The 18,984-nt window shown below is 39.1% G+C and overlaps 1 protein-coding gene across 1 annotated transcript; it reads left to right on the top strand.

The window, feature by feature from the left end:
• The first annotated feature begins 1,642 nt into the window (after positions 1–1,642).
• LOC116523962 (collagen alpha-1(XXIII) chain-like) lies at positions 1,643–18,709 on the top strand. Its single transcript, XM_032239055.1, has 3 exons — positions 1,643–2,066; positions 11,301–11,370; positions 18,540–18,709. Exons 1-3 carry the CDS (start codon positions 1,788–1,790, stop codon positions 18,707–18,709), a joined length of 519 nt encoding a protein of 172 aa, XP_032094946.1. The 5' UTR covers positions 1,643–1,787.
• The last annotated feature ends 275 nt before the right edge of the window (positions 18,710–18,984 follow it).

Genomic DNA, 18,984 nt, shown 5'->3' with positions numbered 1-18,984 from the left:
ACAGTACAGCAATCAAGGCTCTTAGAGCAAAAGGAAACAAATACAGAGGGCTTCAAATCAGGCAGTGCTTAGATAATGAGGTTTTCTCTCATTACCTTAGACTTCAAAATCTTCCATTGCAATTGAATGCAGAGAGATTCGGGATTGATAGAAATATTTTAAATGAGACTCAGTTAAACTAGAATTTACAACTGGCATTGTGGAAGATCAGAGGATCAGGATATCAATGGCTATGAATACTAATTGTCTACTACATCCTGAATTCTAGGCAGCCCTAGGCAGTAACAGTGGAAGAGAGTTCTCAACCTCCAGTCTAGGTTCAAAGAACTTCCCAATTCAATCAAGTTGCCCACTGTGTGACAGAATGCTGGACAAGCTCTTCTTACAGTTCCATCACAGTAACATGGTCTCTTTAATGTATGTTATATGAGAATAGAGGTTCATTCTCCGAGCTTGTGGGTTGATTTTTGAATGTTTCATTACCAGAGTAGGTAACATCTTCAGCAAAATTTAGGGAATGTCAGTGTTGGTGTTCTTCTGCTTCTAACGGCTTTGAGCGGTCAGTAGGTCTTGTGAGGGGAGGGTCATGTCAGGTGAGGGTCTTGACCCTTCCATCACAGGATCTACTGACCACTCAAAGCCCTTATAAGCACAACAGCAACACTGACATTCCCTAAATTCCGTTGAAGATGTTACTTAGTCTGGTAACGGAACACAACTCTTGGAGAACAAACCTTCACTTTTATCCTACACCTGAGCTACATATATTTGCCACAATTATAAATTATAGGTTATAAATTGCATCTGGTGTCTTTCTTTGGGGTGGAATGGAGCCATTGGAAATTAAAGACCACAGACCCTATAATATATAAGTAAAAAGTATCTGAAGGTGAAACTTCATAGGGGTTCGAGATAGATATCTTGAACCCCTATGAAGTTGTGTCTTTGGATACTTTCTGGATGGAAAGTTCATTTTTGGACTAATTATCCCTTCCATCCTCTATAAAGCAAAGCCAACTCAGAAGTGAATCTCACCTACGTTCAATGGCACATATCCCATGCCACCGAGAATGGGAATAGTATCAAGGGATAGAAAAATTTACACGCACACTCCAGTCTTTCCAGGCCATCTGATAAGACTGATAAGATTTTAACACGGCTCTACTCATCCACTACTCGGGGAAGAGGTGTTTTTTTTTTTTTTTTTTGTTTTTTTTTGACCGCCGTCGCTGCCCTCGGGAGAAACCGACGGGACGGCTGAGAAGACCCCTACTGTACCCCATCAGCTGAGAAGAATTATTCGGCGGCGGGCGGGCGGGCAGCAGCATAAAGGAGGAGAAGGGGTCCCATTCACAGCCTCGATCCCCCTCTCCATTTCTGAGCTGGGGAGGGAGGGCTCGGAGATCGCGAAGGCGCGGGGGTGGGATATCCCTTTCGGAATCCCCTCCCCCCCGGGGAAGGAGATCCCAGAGTGGTGGACGCCGCCCCCGCCTCCCCAGTGCCAGAGGGCTGAGGGGGGGGGAGAAAGAGAGGCAGGCAGTCACCCACCTACCCTCCTCCCTGCCCCCGCCCCGCGCAGCTGGAGGGCCATGCTAGGGAAGAGGCCACGCTTCCCAAACTTCCTGCCCCTCTCGCTCGGCCAACGGGTGCCAAGAGCTGCCGCCGCGACCGCCGCCGAGCGAGCGCTTCCTCAGCCAGGGGACCGCAGGAGCCGCCGCAGCCGCTCCCCGGGGAGGACCTGAGCGCTCGCCTTCTTCTCCCTCGCGGAGCGTGCGCGCGCCAGCGAGATGAGCGGGCCTCGAGAGAAGGCGCCCGAAGCTGCGCCCCAAAGCGGCGGCCGCTTCGCCGGGGCCATCGGCAGGGGCCCCGTTATCCTCTCGCTGCTCTTCTCGCTCCTCTCGGTGGGCGCCTGCTTTCTCCTCAGCGCCAAGACCTCCAAGCTGCAAGGGCGACTGGTGGCCCTGGAAGAAGAGTTAGCCAGCCGCGCCTGGAGCCCCGGAGAGCAGCTGGCCGCCGAGCCTTTGCTCGCCGCGCTTCAGCCTCAGGTGGACGACCTTCTCCAGGAGGTAAGGGCTGAGAAGGGCGGGGTGGAGGCCAAGGGGACAAGGGCGGGGCGGCGGGGCCGGAGGCTGCCTTATTCGCCCGCTTCTCTCAAGTAAACTTTCGAAGGAAAGTCTGGCTTTCTCCCCCACCGGCTCTAGGAAGGGGCTGCGAATGGCAGGCAGGCAGGCAGGGATCCAAATCTCGGCCACAGACGTCTGTTTGATTGACAGCGCGGGGCTCGACCCGAGAATGCAGGCACAGCCCCGTCGCACCTCACAACTTAATCCAAGGCTGAGGGGGCATCTGAAGGCGCCGCCGCCGCTTGCGATCTACTGAAGCGGCGGGACTCTGCATAGCTGTGTGGGTCTTCAAAGTGCCTCCCAGGGCATCGGGTGTCGTTTCTGCTGTAACTGGCCGAGAGACCGTTACAGCTCGTTACTGGAAGCAGGCGGATGGGACCCCGCTCTCCGGCTTCTCCAAACGATAACACTTGTGGGGGTGTTTTGCATTGTGGAACTCCATGCTTAACCTTTTAACCTACATTTCCTCAAAGAGCTTGGGACCTGGTGAAAACCCTATCCTCAACACCTGCTCCGTGTTGTTGTCACAACACTCCCGGCTAAACTAGAGCGAGATGATCCATCCCTTGCTTAATATATTGTGAGAACCACAGCGGTTTAATTAGTTTTAGTAAACCATTAGCATGTTGCTAGTGACTTGAGAGAGCATCCTTTGATCTAAACTGTTTGAGCCAGGATTCAGATCTGGCTTTAACCCAGTTGTTATCTGCCAGGATGCACTGATTTAATTGCTGGATTGCAAGCTCTACAATATATAAGTAAAGACATCCTCTAGTTGAGGTTAACTCTTGGTGGTTGCATTCCTGCAGCTTTCTCAGCACCATTTTGGAGATGGGTTGCCTTTGCTTTTCCTGGGATCATTTTTGTTTTTTGTTTTATTTCACATTTTAATCAACTCCCTTGGATGAATGTAAAATAAATGTATATTTTGAGCAGGTACAGAATGTTTCCTTCGCTATAGTTCCAAAATTGTAAAAGTGCTTTGAGGATGTAAAGGTCTCTCCAAACCTCTTTTAAACAAGTATTCTCCAGAAATGTTAGACCACAACTCACAAAACTGTAAAGGTGTAATTAATTTTGTACACTTTTGTAAATATACATTGGTGAAATCTGGATTTCTAGATTATTTCTTGCCTTGTTTTTTAAAAAACTGTGACAGCAGTGCTCAAAACAGTCTTCACATCGTAGTGATCAGTTGATTTTCCAGAATGCCAAGTTGGCATTGCAATTTAAGACATACCTGGAGGATTTCAGGTTAGAGAGAGGACATTTGTTATAAATGGCTGAAACATTTCAAACTTACTGATAATCATATTTTGTAGAGTTGGGAAAAGCTCCAGTAATAACCTTTCTTAAAATCAAAAGCACTTTAAGAATATTTCCCAGGAAAGGGAGAGTCTCCTAGAAAGTGTAAAATGAAGCTAATTTAATTTATGAAGTGTGTTAAATGGGGTTGGAAAGATGTGCAAATCATGGGTCATATGTTGTAGATTGGTTGGCAATTAATACAGAGACTTGACTGGCATGGTGTTCACACAATATCGGTTTAATTATCTGTTACAGTTAAGGTATTCCCCTTTCTAGCATGGAACTGGGCTGATCTGGAACAAAACATGGTGTGATTGGATTATTACTTGGATGAAAGTCCAGTAGAAAGTCCTTTGGTTGTAGTGTAGGTGACAAAATTGGACAAAATTAGAAGAATGCCGTGGCAAATCACTTTTGTTCAGTTGCCAAGAAAGCTACATGGACATGTCTATACAGCCATCAGGAGTTAAGCTTGACAAGAGGGAAGCCAAAGGCACTTTTCTTAAGTACCCAGTTGTTTGTTCTATGCCTTCACAAAAGGTTAGATATCACTGACAACTTGATTCTGCTTCCTCATAGAATAATTGCTGATGTGAAGTGAGGACAGAAGCTTATGTCACTGTAAAAACAAAGATATTTGTTATACATATGAAAAGATAACTTATTTGCATTCTATAGTAAGAGATTAAAATTTTACAGTGTTGATTTTGTTTCTGCAATAAACCAGGATGGTTACTATTCTAAAATATGAGGTAAAATCCATATCTGGAGTTATACAGAATAATACTCCTCAGTGGTAGCCCCCTTTCCTCTGGAATTCTTTCTTTTCAGAGGTATGTGAAGCTTCTGTTTGCTGACATCTCAAAAATCAGTTACATATACTTTATTCCAATGAACCTCTGATCCAGGCTGATTGATTGATTGAGATTGTTTGTCTAAGGTTTTGCATTGGATTGCATTTCTATGTTTTGCCCTTGTTTATTTCTGTTTCCAGATTTTTGTTTGTTTTGATGATGTAGTGCCTGGTTTCTTTCAGGATTGGGGCAGATTACAAATATTGAAATATAGGTAAATAAAGTACTGTAAGTTTTATCTAACAGGTTTATAGTGTTTGGGACTTTTTGCTCATGAAATTTTACAATTTGCAGCCAACATCGGGAAAAAGATTAGAAAGGCTAAGAATCCCTTTCATGGTATTTTTTCTAATCCTATGCAAATTATCCATAGTTTGCTTTCTTTAAAAGACCAGAAGTGTGTGGGATGTAGTGACATGATGCAAAATCCATGCCAAAAGAGGAAAATAGTTTATAGTGTTGCTCAGTCTGTAGCTATATCTCCAAGCCTGGAAAATTGGCATGAAATTGCTTAACATTTAAACAAAACCAGGACAGAATCTGACAGCAACATCTATATGCTGTCTAATTCCACTTAAAGTTGGTTCTAAGTAGCCAAGAAAAGAATTACAGGGAGTTTAGATTTTATTTCAAAAACAAAATTTCTGCAGAACTACAAAATTGATTAAACATAGATACTGTAGTTCCAATTGATATGAATAAATGTGCCCTTTGATTCTTAATTTTGCTATTACTGACAGAACATTCAAATAAGGTAATTGTTCAATTAGTTTCAGATACGGTTCTTCATGACCTCTTTAACTGTCACAAGATAACTTGTAAGATATCCTGGAGTACACTCTCCAGCTATAAATAACACTTCCCTACCAATGTTTTGAATTTGGTAGCCAGTCTATACAATACAATTAGTTCAGTCCAACTTTACTGGCTCGCTATTTGGAAATAGAGGAACACAAGCCAACAGAAATGGGGAAATTACTAGTGTAATGTAATAGTATAATTGCAGCTTAATGAAGTGATATTGCAATGCAAAATCCCTTCTTGAAATAGCCATTATGTAAAAAGGAAATTCTAATATAAGCAGTGGATGCTGCAGAAATACTCAAAGAAAGTCAGTAGATTTATTTTTCCTCATATAGCTGGATATTGCAAACCTATCCAGCTATAATTTGGATTTCATTTTAGTTTATGGTTGAGAATAGTTACTGAACTTTTAAAAATTTGGATTGGTTCAGATATACAGTAATGCTAAATCAATGAACCATTGGTATAAATCTTACATTTATTAGGTCTCCTGCTGTGTTTATTTTCTTTTGCTGAGTGACTACAGAATTGGAATGCTTTGACTTTTCTCAAACATTTTTAAACCGGCATACAAAGAAGACTATGGGGATTAATGTATTCATGCATTAGAGATTCAAGTTTTAGATATTTAATAAAGGTCTGAAACCAAAAAGGACACATATAGAGGATTAAAAGAAAGGCTAAAAATAGACAAAATTCATAATTGTTGAGCTAGTGTCAGGTAGGCTAAAACTCAGAATAAGATGAAGTTGGTGAATGATAATAAACAACAAAAGATTCTTCAGATACATTCAAAATAAAAGAAAAGATTTATACCAGTTGCTAGACATTAGCACATAACGTAAGTACAAAGGTGAAACTACTCAATTCCTAGTCTGTCAGGCTTTATCAACAAGAAGGCATGTGTTGTACCAGGCAGAATGAAGGGGCAGGCCTGAAGCTAGAGATTGAGGAAAAGAGAGATGGTCATGACATATCAGTTTATTCTGAAGGAGTTTAAATCTGAAGAGCTGCATGATTTGCATCCTACCATACTACGGGAATAGTGCACTATAGAATTCCTAAATGGTTCTCAACCTTGGCAGCTTGAAATTATGGGGCTTCATGCTGTCTGAGGAATCCTGGGAGTTTTCTCAACCATGGCAATATGTCTTCATATTGCCATGGTTGAGAAATGCCATGATAGGCAATAAAAAGTGTTAGATTGGCTAAGATGTGCCTGGCTGCTGCCAAGCTGTCATTCGTAAGTCTGAGGACTTACGAGGCTGCAACAAAAAGAAGGTAATGTCAGAAGAAAATATGACCTCAAAAATGGGAAAAGGAGGATCCAGGAAATCATTACCAACCCTTCAAGGTAGGTCAGATCTGGAAACCGACTCAAAGTGACTGGAACTGTATTAATGCAGACTATAGTAACAGAATCTTGAAAACCTACCTATGTTTTTCCTAAAACTTTGTTTCCTAGTCATAAAATATGCTTACTTCATAGATCAGGGATGTCAAACTGGCGGCCTGCGGGCCATATGGATCACATGCAGGCCACACCCACCCCAGCTCCACAAAGGGAAAAAAACGTTGTGATATGTCATGCAAAAGCAACATGACACTGAGAGTTTGACATCTGTGATACAGATTCTCCAAGGTCATTTCTGTGGTTCTGTACAACTTGAAATAATTAGTCAGGAAAGATTTGAGAACACATAATAAAACAATCAGTCTGCAGATACCTTGATAATAATGTGGTATTATCAGTATGAATTAGTCAGTAGTAAGTTTTGTGCAGCTGGCATTTATTTAGATTTGTAACATTAAAAATTGGATTGCCATGGACATAAAGTATCTTGATTTCAATAGACATTTGATAAAGTATTCAAGAACATTCTGAATTGGGTTGGATAGCACAACAATTAAGGGGATACATAGCTATCTTTAAAAAACTTCCATCAGAAGAAAGGATCTGTTTCTACCATCCCCAAAGAATGATCCAGAAGAATGATCTTAGGTACGAGAAGAAAGCAATTTGATGGTGGAGCTAATTATCAAGGGAGATGGTGATCGTGTTCACTGAATATGTTCAAGGAAAAGCTGGATAACCTGTTGCCTTGATTATTATGATTCCTAAACTGAGTAAAGTATTGGATTTTAAAAGGAAGTGCATAGTGTTATGGATTGTAAATCTGAAATAAACTTTGGGTATTTAATCCATCTTCGCGTTCATTGTAGGAATTACCTCTCCAGTTCAGATACATGGCCTTCCACCGTTTTTCCTCCTCTAGGGAAAAAAAATCTATAACAGGGAATCTTTTTCGCCTCGGGTGCCAAAAGCACTCACGTGTGCTATTGCAGGCACGTGTGTATCCACCTCATAAGTTAATCCCCCTGTGCCATGCCCAATGCACATGCATATGATTCCCCCTGCTGCCCTGCATATGCATGCATGGCTTTCTTGGAGCCTGGGGAGGGCAAAAACTGCCAATTTTCCAACTTCCAGTGGGCCCAGTAGGTCTGTTTTTCATCCTCCCAGACTCCAGAGGCCTTCTAGGAACCTGGGGAGGGCAAAAATGCCCCCGCAGGCCCTCTGGAGGCCAAAAATGGCCCATTTTTTGACCTGGTTGGCCCAGTAGGTCCATTTTTTGCCCCCCAAAGGCTCCACAGGCTTTCTAGGAGCCTGGAGAAGGCAAAAATTGCTTCCCCACCCCCGGAGGCTCTCTAGAGACCAGAAACGGCCTGTTTTCCGACATCCAGGTTGCTAGTTGGGCTATTTTTCTCCCTCCAGAGGGTGAAAAACAGCCCAATGTGCAAACCGGAAGTCCATTCCCGAACTTCCAGTTTGTGTGTTGGGTGATTTTTCACCCTCTGGAGGAAGCCTCTGGAGGGCGAAAAACAACAGAAAATCATGGCCGAATATCAGCTGGCCAGCACGTGCATGTGCGCTGGACTGACAGGGCAACGCCTCACGTGCCCTCAAAAATGGCTCTGCGTGCCACCTGTGGCTTGCGTGCCATAGGTTTGCCATCAGGATCTATAACCTTCCATTAAAAAAAACAGTTTCAAATACCTAAAGTCAAGTTTCATGCCTTCCTCCATACTTGTCTTCTCCAAGCGAAACTACCTAACACGTTCAGCTGTTCTCCATGTAGTTTCCATTCTTGACTCCTTATTATCTTTGCTGTTTTCTTCTGGGCATGCTCCAGTTTTTCGAGTGTCATTCCTAAAATGTGATGCTCAAAACTGAATCCATCAATGCTGAATAAAGAGATACAGTGATTATCATTAACTTTATTATAACACTACTTTTGATGCAGTCTAGGAGTGTGTAGTTTTTTTTCTTCTGCATGTATATAATAACTCATATTGGCTCATATTTTGTGATCTACCAAGATAGATTCTTTTTGAATATAGTATTTTCCCTGCACCTTATAACTGTATTTCTACGGGTATTTGACTTTTCCTACCCAAATATAAGACTTCACGTTTGTTTTTGTTGAAATTCATGTTGCTGCTATATCATCATCATCATCATCATCATCATCATCATCATCATCATCATCATCATAAATTCTATGCTCACTTATGTGATAGATCTTTTTATAACACAATTGGTGGGATTAACACATGGAAATATCTTTTTAGCCTATAATATACAGTTTGAAAAAGAAATTTCAAATATTTACAAGGTGGCACAGATCCCTTGTAGATGACATTTTATCACATTTGGGACCCATAGCAAGCCCTTTCTGACAGACCACACCAAAGGAGAATATTCATCTTGGAGAAGGTGATTTTGGAAGATATCCAAGCCTTAAACTATGTATATGTAGGGGGGTGTCAAATTCACGGCGTCATAGTGGTGCCACGTGACATTTCACAACTTTTCCCCTCTTCGCTAAACCGGGCATGGGTATGGCCAGTGTTTGACTCATATGGTTCATGGGCCCATGGGTTTGACAGCCCTGATTTATGGTTTTAAAGGTGACAACCTGTACTTTGAACTGCATTTGGAATTACCTGGCAATCATTGTTGCATGTGCAGTCGATGATGTTACATAGATGTCATATAGGTGAACCTTAGTACTCTTGTAACTATTCAGGCTAATTACTGAACCAAATAAAGTTACTGACGAGTCTTCAAGGGCAGCTCCATGAGGGCCACTTGTGAAGTACAAAGGCATGCATTAAGCCCCCTCTTCCAAAAGTGGCTGCAGATGGTATACAAGATGCAATTGTTCCAAGATCTTCCACCTACTTTTTAAGCAGGAGGTCTGGGTGATTTGCATTATTTGACTAGTGTAAAGACAAAGCCATTGTCTCTAAGTTTACTTCATACACTGGAGGACTAAATAAAGTTTGATATATGTGCAGCTCTTTTTTCTAAAACATGTTAATGTCTATTTTCTATATTACCAAGCTGTTATTTTTAGTTGTCATAGGTCAGTGCCAAAGAAGAGAATGGATGTCATTGCAGAGACATCAGTGATGGCATGCCAGTGAAAGATGAGAGCTCCAAAGGAGGGCATCAGAGTATGATACCTCATTCTTGTACTGCACAAAATGTCCCAAGAGACACCCCACAGTTAGAAAGTTCTCAAACGAATTTGCCTTGGAAAATGCTTAGGGGCTGCAGAACAACATTGTTTTTGTTAAAGAGCAGTTTGTTGTGTTTTTCTCTTCTTTGACTTCTCAGTCTTAGTCCTAAAGAAGAAGAAAAAAAAGTTACTTTATTGTATATTAGAGAAGATGCTTCTGGATTCAGGGGAGGGAGGAGGATATATGAAGCTCCACTTTTCAAATAGTTAAAGCAGCTGTATCTTTTTCCAAGCCTGCACAACTACTTTGACTGCTGCTTCCAGATGTTCCTCATGTTCATACATGCAAAATCACTTTTCTTTGCTGGGAGAAAGGCAGGGAGGTCACTGACTGCATGTATGCAGACAGCTTGAACCCACAGCCAAAAATAAGTGCTCCATTGTGTTTAGCAGTGCCATTTGGAAGGATTTGCCCAGTCCTAAAGTACATTATATAAATTGGATTCCCTACCAATCCATGGAAACAACTTCATCAATCCACAATGCAAGTGACAACGAATGTCAGTGCTGCGTTAACTATATAAGTAGAGCTTTCTTCGTAATTTTCTAAAACTTCCAGTCTAACTGCTCCATTCTAGAAAGCTTCTCTGAAGACTGAGCTGAGCTCAGGATGTATAACAGGATGAATAAAGTCTCATGCAGTTTTCAATAGTATCATAGGGATAGGATCTTAATTTTACAAAGCCTTTGCTATTTCAAATACGTCCAGAATCTTTGTTCTGAAACTGGAAATAACGTTTTCAGGAGCTTGTAGGATATTCTCACCACAATAACTAAATTGGAATGGTTGTGTTCTTTAGTTAATTCTATGGGAGGAAAAGAATGAGTAATTTGTCCCAACTCTTTTTTAATGCCTGAATAGACATGAGGTGGTGCGACAGGAAGTTAAACATCACTTTTTTCATGGGCTGCTGTAATTGTCAGTAATTGCACAGTTTCAATTTGGCACGAATATTTCTAGTTTTCAATCTCTCTCCCCTTCTCTTATTTACTTTATTATTTGCTTTATTTGATGCTTACTATTCATCTACAATGCTGCATAGATCCTCAAAAGGGAACAGAAAGAAGTATTCTAAATCCAACAGTGCAGCTTTGTTTTCTAGCATCTTCCTTTTTAAAACATGAAAGCTGCATAATCCTATCTACAAACAGACAATCCTCTATAAAGGTAATTCCTCTAGTTAAAAAATGCATACCATTTTTGTGCACGGTATGCATATATGGATACTATTGCTTTATTTGGGTCTTAGTCAATGATTTTACAGTCTCTAGGTGAAAATGTGTGACAAGTGGTTAAGAATAGATTCTTTCAACTATTACTAAATGATTTTACACATTAAATATAAGATAATTGAAAGGAATAAAAAGATCAAAAAGTGCTGGTTTGTGTATTTTATTTGGCTTGAAGTACTCTATTATTTTAAAATTAACTAAATACTGGTGTGATCCAATCAAAGCTAAACAAGTCATGGAATTTCCAGTGGGAGAGATCTAAATATTTCCTTAATTTCCTCAATGAAATCTATGGCTTCAAAACGGCTAGGAATTGTATGTTTAACAATAGCATGGATCAAACTTATTGGCTATTAGTTTTTTATTTATTTATACATTTACTTTCTTGACAGAAACTGAACGAAGGATTAGCCAAACTACGTACAGCAAGAGAAGTACCCTCTGAATGTCATTGCCCACCAGGTAGGTGGATGAGAAATAGAATTTTTAAATTAGATATATTGTACTATTAAGTGAATGTGAGAAATATCTATAATTGCATTGCTTGAAAGATTGGAGGGGGTGTCCTGGTTTGAATATATTTACAAATAGATTTTTTTTTGTATGGGCAGGAGATCTCTGTTTGATTTTGTTCAATCAATAAAAATAGAGTTGGAGGTCTTCTAGTCCAACTCCCTGCTCAAGCAGGAGACCCTATACCAGTGATGGTTAATGTTTTTGGCACCAAGTGCCAAAACTGGAGCGCGCATGCACCAACTCAGGGCACCGAGTTGTTCGCCACCCTGAGTCCCTCCTGGAGAAGGGCGGCATACAAATAAACCAAAACTAAACTAAACTAAACACCAGAACCCAGAAGAACAGCTGGCCGGTGCACATGCGCACACTGGACAGCTGCTCTTCTGGGTTCTGTTGCACCCTGGACCAGCTGTCTGGTGCACCTGGCACGACGGAACCTGGAAGAGGAGCTGGCGACGGTGCATGCCACCTCTGGCACATGTGCCATAGGTTTGCCATCACGGCTCCAAACCATTTCAAACAAAAGTGAATAGACAATTAAATTAATTGGTTCGTTTAGTTTTGAAGTGTCTGAGTGTTTTCATAAAAGAATAAAATATTCCTTATTAGAACATATACCTAAATGTTTCTTAATTTTTTTTACTCCAAAGCACCCTTTGCTGGATGAGTAAGTACCTTCAGTATGCATGGTTGTTTAAAAATCTTTATCTATAGATTTATCCCAAAGATAATTTCTCAGATGAATCATTAAATAATTTTGTTAGCTTTTGTTCAGTTGCCTTTTGTGAAATTTAGTGAGATTCAGTTAATAAATGTCTAATGATTTCAGTATGAGCAAAATATGCAAGTACTTGCTTGTTTCTTTCTATAAATATTGCTGATCACATTTGGAACAATCCAGAATGGGGCATCTTGTAGTTGAAATGCCTGCAGCCACATGAATGGGATCATTTTTGTAAAGGATGAGGTGAAGTGTTTCCAAGTGGACATTTTTGTTTTGCACAGAAACCAAAGTCATTGCACATATACTTGGATCAGTTATTATTTTCTAATGAAAACCTCCTGGGGCCCAAATGTTTAGAAGCAGTCAAAAAATTGTAAACTGAAATTATGCTAACATTAGTGCATGTAAACTTTGCAGGTTGTTTTTGAAATCATGAAAAAGGTAACATTACTTTACCCTCTTTTTATCTTTAAATTATATATAATAGAGCTATTAGATTTCTCATTGTTTTAAACATAATTGTAGTTCTTTTACTTTAGTAAAAGAACTTTTGTTTTCTTTGCTTTTAATCTTTCTTAATTATTTTTATTTCTGTAAGCTGCCCGGAGTCCTTCGGGATTGGGCAGCCTATAAATTTAATAAATAGAAATAGAAATAGTAACTACTATCAAATAAATTTATAGTTGCCTTCATTCTTATATTGACTTATCTTTTCCAAGCAGGTTATTATACATTTATTGATATATTAACTTAAAATTATTTGTAGTGTGCCAAAATATCCGTTAAATTTGAAGACTGTGAAGCCTGCCTAATTTTTAAGGGTGTGTTTTGATTCTTGGAGCAAAGACAACAGTTTGAAGTTTTTGATTAGGTTTAAATCTGACTTAGATAGCCATCTTATACTTCCAAAATTCAGAGGCAAAATTCCAGACTTTTGGCAAAACGTTTTTAAACCTCCCCCCACCCTGCAAGTGAAAACTGTGTATGTTAAGCTTTCTTGAGGGTATAGCCGATCTATGTTTTTCCATGTTAACACTGTTGCCCTTGTTTCATGGGTTATTTCACTGCATTGCCAGCTGCATCTTCAAAACCCCCAATGCAAAATAAATAAATGTAGTGAAAGTCACCGTAGAAAAACACCTGTTTTACAATGAACAGGTCCCCACCCATGGCATTAATATGGTTGTGCACTTTTGTAGGCTTGAGGTCTTGATGATTTTTCATTATTTCTATTCTTAAAAAATGAAATACATTTTTTGTCTTAAAGAATTCATTTACTGATAGTTCAAATTACAACTGCACTGAAAAAAGTGACATGACCATTTTTTCACACTTATGACTGTTGCAGCATCCCCATGGTCATGTGATAAAAATTCAGATTCTTGGCAACTGTCTCATGTTTATGATGGCTGTAGTGTCCTGGAGTGATGTGATCATCTTTTGCGAACTTCTAATCAGCAAAGTCAACAAGGAAGCCAAATTCACTGCTAACTTAACATTCATTGCTAACTTAACAACTGCAATGATTCACTTAACAACTCTGCCATGAAAGGTTGTAAAAGGGAGCAAAACTCATTTAACAAATGTCTCATTTAGCCACAGAAAATTTGGGGTCAGTTGTGTAAGTTGAGGACTACCTGTATACTGCAACCATGTTTTTTGATTATGAAGTCACTGAAGTATAGTTAACATTTATAGTCAGTTGATGCCAGTATCTGGAATTCCCAAAGTTTTTGAGTTATGAATTCATATTGAATTTGGGAAACTTACAAAATTGCCACTAGAGTAGATTTTTCTTTGTACAAAGTGGCTGTAATAAGGAACAGAATGTAACACTTTTTTGTCAAGCAAAGTGGACATAACATTCAAGCAAAGCACCAAATCTCTCATTACTGTTTTGGTTTTTTAAAATTGGGTTCTAGATACACTAATAAAAGTGAGACAAAGTGGTACTTTTATTTTGCAGCATGCCAAATTCCTCTCTTAAAAATTATAATCATTTTTTTTTAAATGCAAAAAAGCCTGCCCCCCAAAAGTACATCTTTAAGCCTGTCAACATTGTTTGGTACCATGTTGCAGATTAAAAGGTCATTTCCCTTTGCAAATCCTCTGTCTTGCTTTCATGGTCCATCTCTGCATCTCCACCTGTCTTCTCTATGACAGACAGTTTTCAGGAAAATCATATGCTATGGTTTAATCTTTTGCTTTCTTCTCTCCTCCTCTCTTCCATTCTCCCCTGACATTTGTTTTATTTGCCTTCTTCTTCATTTATTCTGTATTGTGCTCAAGACGAAACTCAACCAGAAATTGGGATGTCTGTGCTGAAGATCTCTTCATATCAAATTCAAGTATTGCTGGACAGGGAAAGACTTGGATCAGAACTGTGGTTCTGAGATAGGAAAGGTTTTTCCCTACCATATTTTCCCAATCCAAACTGGACTTCCTACGGTGAAAAGCATGAAGTCTTTTGTAGTATTGAATGGGTTGTTGGAAAGCAGGATTCAGGGGAAATATAGGACAGCCATTTTCAGCTGCATACTCCCATGACCATACAGGTAATCTAGAATAATGGAAGGGATCTTGGAGGTCTTCTGGTCCAACCCCCTTTTCAGGCAGGAGACCCTATAGCATTTCAAGCAAATAGTTATCCAATCTTGTCCAAACAATCCTTGGTTTATAATAGTAATTGCAGGAGAAGGAGTGGCAGAGCCTGGGAGATAAAAGAGGGATCAGCCTAGAATCTCTACATAGCCACAAGTGGATGAAATACAATTTCCCTTAAATTCCATTGCTCCTTAGGTGCTAACCTTAGTTGAAAAGATTATATATGTTGAGTGTGTGTCACATACATACTTAGATATACATACATACTGTTTGTCTTGCCTAATAAGGATTCATTGACCTTAGTGGACAAGATTATGTATAGCTCAGGATTGAACAATGCTTAGTGCTCTCTGAGCTTGATTGTTTGCTTGCAGACATTTTATTACCCAACTAGGTAATACCTAGTAGTTCTGCACAGATATGTGGGAATCACCTTGGGAGATGGAGAAGAGTTATAGCCAAGGTACAATGAGATAGAAGGCAACATGGCCCACAGCAGCAATGTGAGCAGAGCAAGTAGCTCAGAAGAGACCTTCCCTAGTTTCTTGGGATGTAAAAGGGAGGAGGGAAGAGTGTTCTTTCAGATTTGCAAGATTCTGTCAATGTAACCAGAATTAACTTATCTTGCCATGCTTTCTGTCTGGTCTACCTTACAGAGCTGACATGTTTTCTCCTTGGTAATTACTTGATTGGAGTACTGTTTTCTGCATGATTGTTTGTTGTTAATTCCTGCTTATCTGAGCAATGACTGCTGGAGAGGATGTGTTCTAATCCTTCTGTTTCCTTCTTAGCTTTTTTATTGTCTCCTTTGAATGCTTTGTAAATATGGTCTATCTCTGATTATTGATGGCTGATTTGTCTGAACAGTAAGCTTCCAGGAATCCCCTAGAATTTCGGTTTAGCCCAGTAGCCCAAGAAATTAAAACAGGAGTCATTTACAACATACAGTGTAAGGATTATAACAGCCACTATGTAGGATAGATAAGCAGGAGATTAGCAGAGTGCATCCATGAACACCAAATAGTCAGAAGACAGGAGGAAAACTTAATATCACAACACAAGGACAAACCCAAACACAGTATCAACTAGGAAACTGTTGGATCTTAGACCAAGCTTGGCATGAAGACTGACAGTGTTACCTAGTTGAGTAGTGAAATATCTGCAAGCAACCAAGGTCAGAGAGCCCCAAATACTATTGGATGGCTTGATCTGAGCAGTAAGAGATGCATAGCCTAGATTGTACAACAGCATAGTGAATAGTATGTCAGGGTGTATAATGTTAATAATTTTGGAAATGAGGGTATAAAATCTGTAGGAAACTTGCTTCATAGAAAATTGACAAAGATCATACTCTAGCAAAATCCAACTATAAATGTTTTATGAGGTGTGTCATTTAATCATATAGGTTGATATGGCAGTCCCACTATGAAGAAAGGGACATTGAGTCAGATACATAGTACTGGAGTCATAGTCATAGGAAAATTAATTATTGTTGCATATTAATGCAATTATATCACAATTCTGTAATGTATATACCATTTGCACAACCCTGATGTGATTTTGGAAATGTCCAGTTAATATTAATATTTTGTCCTGAAAATTCACCCACGTTTAACATGATTGCACACCCTTTGGTACTTTTTACCACTAGAGGGAGCTAATATTATTTCATGAATACCATAGAAATTAAATTACGCAAAGTATTAAGATAAATCTCATCATCAGGATCTAAAACGCTTGATTAAGTTATTTATGCTAATTCTCTTCAATGTGGAGATGAGTTCCATGACTATAAAAGGCTTATTTTTATGTTCCTTAGCTGGATTATTACTAACTCTCTTTAATGTTCTTTACGTAGTAATTAATCTATTTAGATCATTTTCAGTTCTCTGCTGTACTGGGGTGCCTCTTTGATCGTGTTCTGATTAGGAGTGTACTGTTTTCACAATAACCATAAGTACTTTATGCTTTTACTGAAACGTAAGTATGGCTTCTTGTTGACTCTTAACTCTATTTGGTTTTAAATAATTGTGTATTAAAGGATGCTAAATCCTTCCAGCTCTTGATTCTATGATTCCAAATATGATTGATAAATATAGGCAAAACATTGTTATTGGTCTTTATAAAAGTTTGGATTTTTTTTTAATGATAAGCATTTCAGTGTCTTCAAAGAACATAATAGTATTTCACATATATCCACATAACAAGCACTTTTGTGACACTTCATCAAGGATAGTCCTTCAATCCTCAGAAGAGACTTTTTGGTTGTCATCAGAAGGGGACATTCAAGGAAAGAGGAAATTCACCTTTCAACAACTCTTCTTTGGCCCTAGCAACAACAATAATATTTTCCATTTTGGGATGCTCTCTAAAAATGAAACAATGTCCCACTTCTCTTCCAAGTCTTACAAACAGTTCACTAAGCATCTCTTTTCAAAACTGTGTTTAAAAAAATCGGCCTCTAGTTTGTCTGTCTGTCTATATGTCTGTCTGGGTCTTAAAGAAATTGATTCCATGGGTTATTTTCTTTGCATCATCTTTTCTTCAAAGTCCAGAGTTACTTGGTACAGAAATTTCCTCCTTTTTCTGCTTTGAAAATTGGGTTAAAGAAGTGAGTTACAGGTGAGACTGGACAATTATTATTTTTTTGCACATGTTAGAAGCACCAAGAAGCTTCCGGATTGAAAGGATTAAGCAGTTACATCACCATTGCCTTGAGGACGCCCAGTTGGGGGATCCTTTCATGTCCTAGGCAGGAGCTGGAGTGAAGGATGAGAACTCAACCCTATCCCACAGTTCTCGGGTCTTGAACATGGACTTGCTAACTTCCTGCCCAGTGTCACAACCACTCGACCCACCATGCTTCCAAACTGGAGAATAACGAAAGGCTATACAGTTAGTCACAGTGGGGAAGATGAAACCAGTCAATGGAGAGTTAACAATGTCCTTAAATAGTAGATGTAAAGTTGGAAGGAAGGGCAAGGACCTTTGTGACAAAATGACTATTTGGAGGAAAATCTATTCTCTATATAACATTAGACAGCACCAGAGTTCTAAATTATATTTAGCCTACCAGCAGACTTTCAGTGTTCTCAGAAAGTTAAGCAGAAATGGAAAATGCAATTCTGGATTTATAAACAACCACTGTCACAAAACGTTAGTCAAGATTTTTCTTGCAGCCCACTTTAGCTGCTATATTTCAAACTCTTCCCATGAATGTTCTGTCTTACTAAGATCAAAGAGTTCATTGGCCTAGGCGAATATTTGTGTAGAAAGTTGTCTGGAATGGCTATTCATAAATAGGTTGGAGTGTCATGTTTAACAAAGGCTGTGAGACTTTCATTTGATGGAGAATGGCACCCTAATTGCATCTCAGGCTCCAATCACAGATCGCTTAGTAATTTCAATGCAGGAAGAAACTTTTGAGCACATTATTTTACTATAGGGTTTTTTTTTGTTAGCATGTCTCTATATATTTTCTAAAACCCATCTAACTTTGTGATTGACTTCAAAGGAAATTTGAAGTCATATCTATGTTCCATATGATGAAAAACTGCACAAGTGAATTGATGCCTGAATATGTGAAAAAAATCTCTCACGAAAAGCCAATGAATTACCAGTGTAGCTCAGGGTGCATAACTACATGGATACCCTGATATAGAATAAAAAAATACTGAACAAGAAAAAATAATATTATTTAAACAATAACTTCTATTGAAGTTTAAGACTCTGCAAACTGCTAAATACAGGATTTTAACTAAAATCATGTATATGAATTATTTCAAAGAGTTAAACAAGGTCAATCCTGATAAGTATTTGAATGAGAAACCACCAGAAGCTGTAGACAACCTACAAGAAAATAATGGCAAACTACTTCTTCATTGTTGCCAAGAAACCAGTATAAATGTGACCATGAAATCATCAGGAATTGAACCTACCTTGAAGGAGGCTTTTTAAATCTGTGTATAAATAAATTTCGTGGCATAGAACAGATAACTCATCCTGTTTTTGTTTTAAAGTAAGAATGGTGAAGGCCAAAGCAAAAGTCATAGTATATGAAATAGCAATAATGAAATGAGGGAGATGTATAAAGACAGAAGTGCTATAATAGCGATTCAGGTAACTTTAAAAATCAGTACATCAGTAAAATAATAATATGTTTGATTATTGCAAAAAAACAATCATGGATCAGACACCAACTTCAGGAAAAAGTTTCATCACAGAACAAGTTA

The sequence above is a fragment of the Thamnophis elegans genome, chromosome 2 (genome assembly GCF_009769535.1).
Source record: "Thamnophis elegans isolate rThaEle1 chromosome 2, rThaEle1.pri, whole genome shotgun sequence".
NCBI classification, from domain to species: Eukaryota; Metazoa; Chordata; class Lepidosauria; order Squamata; family Colubridae; genus Thamnophis; species Thamnophis elegans.
Note: the sequence above shows the minus strand (reverse complement) of the source record. Positions and strands in the feature narration are given on the sequence as shown.

Bases quoted from the DNA above. Each gene is read 5' to 3' on its own strand.
- LOC116523962 (XM_032239055.1), top strand. From the start codon at position 1,788: ATGAGCGGGCCTCGAGAGAAGGCGCCCGAAGCTGCGCCCCAAAGCGGC. The intron at 2,067-11,300 runs GTAAGGGCTGAG...CTTTCTTGACAG, and splicing joins TGGACGACCTTCTCCAGGAG to AAACTGAACGAAGGATTAGC. The intron at 11,371-18,539 runs GTAGGTGGATGA...ATTATTTCAAAG, and splicing joins TGAATGTCATTGCCCACCAG to AGTTAAACAAGGTCAATCCT.